The following is a 9414-nucleotide window of genomic DNA, read 5'->3' on the forward strand; positions in this document are numbered from 1 at the left end:
GTTTTGGATAGGCTGCCGGATGTTTTAGACTTAGAAAAATCTGGGGTGGATAGTTGCAGAGTTGCAGGTCTCGGATCTTGGAAGTGCGGCCGCGGTGGGAACTTCATGGACCGCGGTGGAGATTTCGCGGCCGCGATGGGAATTTCGCGGACCACGTAGCGAGGATCAGAGGGTGCTATATAAACGGGATTTTTCATTCTTTCTTCAATTTTTCAAACCCTAAAACATAATAGGCGATTTTCCAAACCCTTCTTCTTCCCCAAATCATTAGTAAGTGATTCTTAACTCATTTCTCTCACTCTTTTTCTTCTTTTTACAAGATTTCATCCTAGAATCTAGGGTTTACATGGTGGTATTGGGAATTTTTGGGTAGAACTTAGGAATTTCAAAATTTGGGGATTTAGACCTCAAATTGAGGTCGGATTCCAAAATCAATCATATATCCGAGCTCGGTGATGAATGGGTAATCGGATTTTGGTCCGAATTTCGGGTTTGGACCAAGCGGACCCGGGTGTTGACTTGTGTTGACTTTTTTAAAAATGACCTAAATTGTATTCCTTGATATCGTGGGTAGTTCCTAAGACTTAAATTGAATCGTTTGAATTGTAATTTGCTAGATTTTATTTGTCCGGAGGCTTGTGTGAAGGGAAAAGCTGTGATTGAGCTTTGAGTGGCCCGCGAAGCCGAGGTAAGTGTTGGGTCTAACCCTGACTTGAGGGATTAGGTATTATTTGCCTATTTGCTACGTGTTCTGATATTGAGAACAACGCATAGGTAAGGTGACGAGTACTTATGCGTTGATGTCGAGTCATAGCATGTGAGCTAGTCTTATTCTTGTAACTGTTGTACTATTTGATCATATATCTCATGTTTAGACTTGTTATTCCATGTGTTAAGAAACTCTTATCATGTTCCACGAAATTTGGTACTGATTGAGTATTAACTCAGAGTTGAGGCTGGTATTGTGAAATTAATGTTGAAGTAAGACTGGTTCTTGACATTTCTATCTTCCTGTTGTTATTGTTCATTGTTGTGGTGAGGGAGAGTGTTAAAGCACGAAGGGTGATGTCGTGTAATGTTTTGTGAGTGAGTGATAATGCAGGAAGGGTGATGCAGTGCCATATTCTGTGAGTGATAACGCACGAAGGGTGATGAAGTGTCATATTCTGTGAGTGATAATGCACGAAGGGTGAATCCGTGCCATATTCTGTGAGTGATAATGCATGAAGGGTGATGTCGTGCCATGTCATGAGAGAGTAATCACGAAGGGTGATATCATGCCGTTTCTATTATTTCTTATGGTGAGGATGAGAGTAAAAGCACGAAGGGTGATGTCGTGCACTTGTTTTGCTATGTTATTACTTTTGTTGGTGCAAAGTATGTTATTTACTGCGTTTCTTTGATGTACTATTTTCAGGATTTGATATTCCCCTCAACATGTTTTCCCCCTTCCCATTATTATCTGCTTAAATTCCATTTGTTGTTATTTTCTCGTATATGATTTAACTACACAGCTTCATGTTATTGTCGTATCCTAGCCTCGTCACTACTTCACCGGGGTTAGGCTCGGCACTTACTAGTACATGTGGTCGGTTGTACTGATACTACACTCTGCGCTTTTTGTGCAGATTTCGGTACTGGGCCGTGTTGACCCGAGTTGAGGTGCTGCCTTCAGTCCTACGGGAGACCCAAGGTAGATCTGCTGGCGTTCGCAGACCCTGGAGTCCCCTTCCAGTTATTGCAGTTCACGGTTTTTACTTTAATTCAAAGACAGTTGTATTTTCTTTCAGCCAGTGCTTGTAGTGACTTTTAGAAGTTCGTGGATTGTGACACCAGATTTTTGGTAGTTGTGTATTGGTACTTGGGTTATTATGAGATTCCGCACTCCTTTAATTTGTCTTGGTTTAAATTGCTTCTATTTATTAAATTGGTCAGTGTTAGCATATTTAACTCTCTATCTGTTGGCTTGCCTAGCATTCTGAAAGATTAGGCGTCATCACAATCCCGAGGGTGAGAAATTCGGGTCGTGATAAGTTTGTATTATAGCACTAGGTTACCTAGGTCTCACAATTCACCTTAATTTATGAGCTTGTAAGTCTAAGTTAAGGACTACTTGTCCTTAGTTTTTGAACTTGTAACTCTAAGTTTAGGACTACCTATCCTTAACTTTTGAACTTGTAACTCTAAGTTCAGGAATACATGTCCTTAACTTGTGAACTTGGAACTCGAAGTTCAGGACTACATGTCCTTAATTTCTGTGCTTGTATCTCTAAGTTAAGGACCAAGTGTCTTTAATTTTTGAACTTCCAACTCTAAGTTCAGGGCCAATTGTCCTTGACACATCTAACTCCGCAATCTGAATTTGTACCTCCATATTCCAATGGTATAAGTTTCTCTATTGGCCACTCATTTACTTGTTCCACTACAAACCCACTGACCTCTCATTCTCGATCTGGTAATCACATTCTCATCTTTATGTGATTCGTCCTCTCCCATGGTCACGGAATCCTCTTCTGGAGAAGTATCGCCGGTATAAGCATTGTATCTCCGTTTGGGAAGGAAAAGAGATAGAAGAAAGGGTAAAACCGTCTTTTCATATTAATTTTAATAGACTAGTGGCTACTTTTGTTCAGCATTAAAAATGCTGGATAAAAATAAATACCACTTTAAAAAATGGCTACCCGACGCAATTTTTACTATATTGTAGGTCTGTAAAATTCATTGGGGGTGTCTGTACGAAGTTGCAATGCTTACTTCAAAGTTCAAACATACCAAAATTGGAAGGTTTCCTCTACTAGGGAAAATACTATCAGCCAGGTCGAAGGTTGACTTGCAAAAACGTAAGAAATAGTAGGATCACCCTTAAAATCAAAAGTAAGAGTTGTATATAAACCTATATAATTAGTTAAATGTATCGTACATGTAATTATGAATACTACTTCAAAAACAAAACCTATTGGTAACAAAAGACACCATATACCAGAGTAATGGACCAAGACTAAAAGTCTCGGTATGAAATTTTGGATTAGTCGGGCAGTGGGTTCCAGCAACACAGGTTACTTAACGGAGGAAAGATGTATAGTTCTCTTACAGTAACTCTTAGGGGTCGGTTGAAAAACAAGTTATTCCAGAATTAATTATTCAGGAATTAGTTATCCCAAAATTACTATCTCACCCTCTCATAAGGATAAAAATAACACTAAATCCCAAAATCAATTATATTGCAATTTTATCCCATCCAAACATGGAATAAACTATCTCACATTTAATTCCAAAATTAGTTATCCCTTATCACTAGTACCAAACAAGCCTCTAATGTTAATTGAACTTAAACTCCAAGAGAACTATCACATCCGTGCACAATACCTTTAAGATGGTTACTGCTTTGACAGAAAGAAAGTTTTACTCGGGTAACATCACCAAACATCGAGTGGATTAAAACCCATTAAAGCAATCAGTTACTGATAAAGGCAAACATGTTACTTTTTGATTCCTCAAAATAAGAAGGATAAACCAAAAGCAGGAGAAATCTAACTGCTACAATATCAATAGCACACCACCTCCATTCCTCAAAACTTATTCAACAGATTTTGGCCTCCCATCAGATGATATGAAACCAATTCTTTTTCTTTTCCAGCGACAACATTCCAAACATCCCAAAAGATCCCTAACGATAGTTCAAACGAACAAGATACTATTGTCCTAACAAAATCCAGAGCATGAAAAGCATAACAATCAAAGCCGTAAGAATGTGCAGTTTTTGCAGTCTCTTTTTGTCTTCACTTAGTACCTGTAGTGAGGAGGCTTGTAAGGACCTTCAACTGGAACACTAATGTAGTCAGCTTGATCCTTGCTAAGCTTAGTGAGCCTTGCTCCAAGCTTTCCAAGATGAAGTGCAGCAACCTTCTCGTCGAGGTGCTTTGGCAAGACGTACACCTTCTTCTCATACTTGCCGGTGCTCTTTTCCTTCCACAACTCGAGCTGGGCAATGACTTGGTTAGTGAAAGAGCAGGACATCACGAAGCTGGGGTGTCCGGTGGCGCATCCCAAGTTCATGAGACGACCCTCGGCCAAGACAATGATACCGCTGTTGGTGTCTGGGAAGACCCATCTGTCAGTCTGGGGCTTGATTGTGATCCTCTTCACTCCAGGGAAGGTCTCAAGACCGAGCATGTCGATTTCATTGTCGAAATGACCAATGTTGCAAACAATGGCATTGTTCTTCATTTTCCTCATGTGGTCAACCATGATGATGTCTTTGTTACCGGTTGTGGTAACAAAGATATCAACATCTGAAACAACATCCTCAAGGGTAAGGACCTGAAGACCTTCCATGGTAGCCTGGAGAGCACAGATTGGATCGATCTCAGTCACGATGACACGTGCACCAGCTTGCTTCAAGGCAGCAGCACAACCCTTGCCAACATCTCCGTAACCAGCAACAAGAGCAACCTTTCCAGCAATCATAACATCAGTAGCCCTCATGAGACCATCGGGCAGTGAGTGGCGACATCCGTACAAGTTATCAAACTGAAATACCAAAAGAGATCAATACAACTATCAGTCTATGAGCTACATAATAACATTATCTTGCTTTATAGCTAGATCAACTACATTAGACATCTCCAACAATTAAGGAGAGGATCATTACTTGATTCCTCAAACCAATATTGATACCAACTCAAAAGACAGTAGCTTCGCAAATGGGTTAGACTTCCATTAGCCAATTATGGGCCAAATAAGTAAACATATCTAGACAAATCAAGTTGCAATTCTTCAGCACAGTAGTATGTGAAACCAACCAGTATCGTATGAAAAAGACAGGTACACACTTTCTGCATTAATCTAGGAGGTTAATCATTCTCTCTGCTTAACAATAAAGATGGAATGAAATATGATTCTATTACATGAATATATCACCAAAATCAAGTAACAATTTTCCAATCAGTGAATTTAAAAACAAAAATAAAGACAATACTATAACTACAAACTCAACACATGAGAAATGAGGCAAAAATCAAAACTTTCATACTAAAGAAAAAACTTTCATTTCCACTGCTTACCAAAACAGTCAAGATGCGTTTAGAAGATTCAACTAATCATTTACTCTATACTTAACAAAAATAGATCAACCAACATTAAGCTAACGTATAGTTCCTATGTTTTAGATCCAAGCAATTATCAGACATTTACATCAGATCTAAATCACAACAAGCATATAAACAAAAATAGAACACAGATCTGAAACACAAGAAACAAAAAAATAAGTATTAAAACATATATATACCTTGCTCTTGGTAACAGAGTCATTGACATTAATAGCAGGGAAAAGCAAAGTTCCATTAGCCTGCATTTGGTAAAGTCTCTTAACACCAGTAGTAGTTTCCTCAGAAACACCAACAAGTCTCTCCTTCATCTTAGTGTATTTTAAAGGATCAGTTTTCAACCCGTCCCTAATAATAGTAAGCACAAGCTGAAACTCAGCATTATCAGTAGAACTTGGATCTGGTAATTTACCAGATTTAGCATATTCCTCTTCAGCTTTTACACCTTCATGAATCAAAAGTGTAGCATCACCACCATCATCAACAATCAAGTCGGGTCCACCACCCGGGCCCCAATCAAGGGCGCGTTCAGTACACCACCAGTACTCCTGCAACGTCTCACCCTTCCACGCAAACACGGCGGCGCTGTCACGCGCAATGGCGGCGGCGGCGTGGTCCTGGGTAGAGAAAATGTTGCAAGAGCACCATCTAACTTCAGCGCCTAAGGCGGTTAGGGTTTCAATAAGGACAGCAGTTTGAATGGTCATGTGTAGAGATCCGGTGATTCTAGCACCTTTAAATGGCTGTGACGGACCGAATTCGGTCCGGCAAGCCATAAGACCGGGCATTTCGACTTCGGCAAGCTCAATTTCGAGCCGGCCGAAGTCGGCCTGAGACATGTCCTTGACCTTGTACTCACGGCCAGAGGTGGTTTTCTCGACGAGCAAAGCCATGGCTAGAGAGAGAGTAAAAGGTAGAGAGAGAAAGTGGAAATGGAGGCCTCTCTTCAATGGGGTTTTTGAAAGAAGAGAGTGTAGCGCAGAGGTATGTGGAAGAGGAGAGTGATATAAATAGGTTTAAGAATGGAAATGGACGGCTGAGATTTGTTTAGATAGCCGCGTTTTAGATCTGAAGATCGGTTGGGAGATCTGTAAAAAGGGTTGGTTTTACCGTCTGGATCGGGGTAATAGACCCCTATTACGGTGGGGAGATGGTAAAAATTCTTACTCCCGGTATAAATTTTTACTTTTGTTTTTGCAATATTTTCATTTTCACGGTTTTGAGAGAATTCATGACTTAATTACCAAAGAAATTTGAGTAAGATCATTTCCCTTGAGTTCAATGTATCGAATTGGAAAATTAAATTGGACAGTATTGAACTTTTATGACAAGCAATAAGTATTAAACTAAATCTAGAAAAACAATTAACATCCATGTAGTCGATAATTAGACGAAAACAAAAATAATGTGTTGGGGAATTGACCACGATTATAGACATATTTTTTTTATTTCCCACCTGGTATTTGATACCTGGATTGATTCAATTAATTAAAATATATGTTGAAAAATGCCACATTGAAGGATAAAGAATATATAGATATGTAAACAACTGTATGTCTACATGCACACCACTAGCAAGGACACACCCACCATCCATAATAGTAGGTGATCTGTAACAACCCAATCGGTCGTTTTGTTTTCTAGATTCCCGTTCCCCTAAATAAGACTCCCTGTATGTAATTTTACTATTTTATGACTGGCGATGATGGTTAGTTCCAATTTGGGAGGGTTCGGGTTGAAATCGGTACACTTAGTTCCTTAATAGTGGCTTAAAAGGGTTAAGTTTGACTTGCGTAAATATTTTTAGTAAACGGCCTTAGAACCGGGATTAGACGGTTCCAATAAGTTCGTAAGATGATTTTTGACTTGGGTGTATGTTTGGATCGAGTTTTGGATGACCCGAGAGCGTTTCGGCGCTTAATATTGGAAGTTGGCACATTGAAGGTTTTCAAGTTCTTTAAATTTGGTTTGAGGTAGGGAGTTGGTGTTATTGGAATAGTTTCAGGTGGTGATTTGTGACTTGCCCGCAAAATTTGGCGTCATTCCGAGTTGATTTGATAGGAATCAGACGCGCGGAAGTGTTTCTAGAAATTCTTGAGTTTCATAATTCGATTCATGCGTTTTCGGCATTCGATTCATATTTCTAGATCTTATTTTTGCGTTTCGAATGTGCGAGCGGGTCCGTATTTTGTTGTTGGATGTGTGAGTGTGATTAGATGGGGTCCCGGGGGGCCCCGGGTGTGAAATGGCTTGGAATCGAACTCCAAATTCGCATGAAGGACTGCTGGTGCACCAGTTCTGGTGCATCCGCACCTGCGAGATATTGGCCGCAGGTGCGAGCTTTTGATTGCAGAAGCGGCCTTGGACTGGTGTCAGCGGCCTTGGACTGGTGGTAAGTGTCGATGTCGACCCCTCGTCACTACTTCTTCGAGGTTACTAGATACTTACTGGGTACATGTGTCGCGCCCCCTTTTTCTCGCAAAATCGGGTTTATGACATTTGGGATGACAACTCATTCCTTTTGGGAATTGGGTTTGTTTTGAAGAGTCGCCACCTAATGATTAGGGTGCATTAGGACACCAAGGAGATTTGATTTGAGTAACCAGAGATTGGGTAAGGGCTTGAAATTATTCTAAGGGGAAGGTGTTAGGCACCCCTCAGAATCCACTGTGGTTCCGGCCAGACTATTGCTGTGAATTTAGGTGCAAATAACATGTAGGCAAATAAGAGGGGACTTTCACATAATAGTTTACAAATAAACAAAGTTGGAAAGAATTAAAAGAAAGCTGATTTTTCTTAGAGGAAAGAGTTTGAAATTTTAAAGGAAATAAAGAAATAAAGGGAAAAGGGGGTCCTAGGTTTATTAATAATATGGATCACCCCACACAATGCCCAATAATCACTCCTCAATGAGGGGCTACACGTGACATTATCGCTTGGTCATCATATCCGTATCTACCCTTCCCACCCCGTCAAGGTATTAAAGCGCGGAATGGTCTCGATTACTTATTGCATGCTATTATCCGTCCCAATCCTATCAGTCCCGGAGGCATTTAGGACTACTAATCCTAAAGGGGAGGGGTGTTAGGCTTATTTGTAGTTCCAAAGGCAAAAATTCTAAGGCGACATACAAAACATGTATAGCAAGTTGGGGGAAAGCACATAACAAGCAAAGACTCAAATATACCCCCTTTAAACAAAGAAACACGGAATTAGTATGACTTACACATACTGTTTAGGGTCTGATTAATACTAAGCATGAAAGAACTTAAAGATTGGGGCGGACTGATTTATTACATAATTCAGATAAAAAGCCAAAATCAGGCATGCCAGCTGGTTGTAGTTATTAACAGAAACTGATTTAGTTTAAAAACTTTACCCTAAAGCTTGCCTAATTGTTGGGCAAGGATCCTATAGGCATGGTATCTATTGGATTCAGGAAGCAACGAAATAACAAGGTTTGAAATATGCTGGTTAAAAGGGGTAGTCAGATTATTAAAAGAAAGGCAAGTTTTAATGAAGGTTATAAGTTCTGCAACTGATAGTACCCGTTATTACTGATTTTAGCTCTATGCATGAATGAAGCGGCTCAGATTCGAGTAGGAGTTCCTATAGACATGCTTTCTACGCGTAATTGATTTTAAGCCTTTGCAGACATGGTATAAAAAAAATGCAGAAGACTCATTTTTAAACCTATGGACATGATACCTAGTTGCGAGAATTTGTTTAAGACCTATGAACATGATATCTAGGTACAGTTGAATGTTTAAGCCCTATGAACATGATATCTGGGTGCGAAAAATTTGTTTAAGACCTATGAACATGATATCTAGGTGAAAAATTTGTTTAAGACCTATGAAAATGATTTCTAGATGAAAATGGATATACAGAATTCAGAAGGACCTATAGGCATAATTTCTATATGCATATGCATATGCGGATTTTCAAATACCTATAGACATGGTATCTACCCTTTTATGCATACATGGTCACCCGCCCTTTTTTACTAACCATCCCCAAGAGTTTATTACAAATTATTATAGACCGGAATAAAAATAAAAAATACATCAAGAAATATAAGTAAAAGTACAACCAAAGGAGAGCCTGATTCAGACTCCATGTCTGAAGTATGAGGTAAACCAACTCCAAGAGATCATGATCCAAAGCCTCTCTCCCATTTGAGTGTGTCAAAGTTCCCTAAGAGCCTCAATGGGACTCCGGGCAATGCTCACACCCAAATGTATTATTAGAACAGGGACAAATGCAGTGTGGAAGGGCCCGCCCTCATGTGTCCAAGTTCAGAGGGAAC

The 9414-nt window shown here is 39.7% G+C and overlaps 1 protein-coding gene across 1 annotated transcript; it reads right to left on the reverse strand.

Annotated features, from left to right (window-relative positions):
• Nucleotides 1-3416: 3416 nt before the first annotated feature.
• Nucleotides 3417-6102, reverse strand: LOC109219843 (adenosylhomocysteinase-like). The gene is made up of 2 exons (XM_019384311.1): nucleotides 5288-6102; nucleotides 3417-4530 (listed from the first exon to the last, which is right to left on the reverse strand). Exons 1-2 carry the CDS (start codon nucleotides 5996-5998, stop codon nucleotides 3784-3786), a joined length of 1458 nt encoding a protein of 485 aa, XP_019239856.1. The 5' UTR covers nucleotides 5999-6102; the 3' UTR covers nucleotides 3417-3783.
• Between the last annotated feature and the right edge of the window lie 3312 nt (nucleotides 6103-9414).

Source organism: Nicotiana attenuata, unplaced genomic scaffold (genome assembly GCF_001879085.1).
Source record: "Nicotiana attenuata strain UT unplaced genomic scaffold, NIATTr2, whole genome shotgun sequence".
Lineage (NCBI taxonomy): Eukaryota > Viridiplantae > Streptophyta > Magnoliopsida > Solanales > Solanaceae > Nicotiana > Nicotiana attenuata.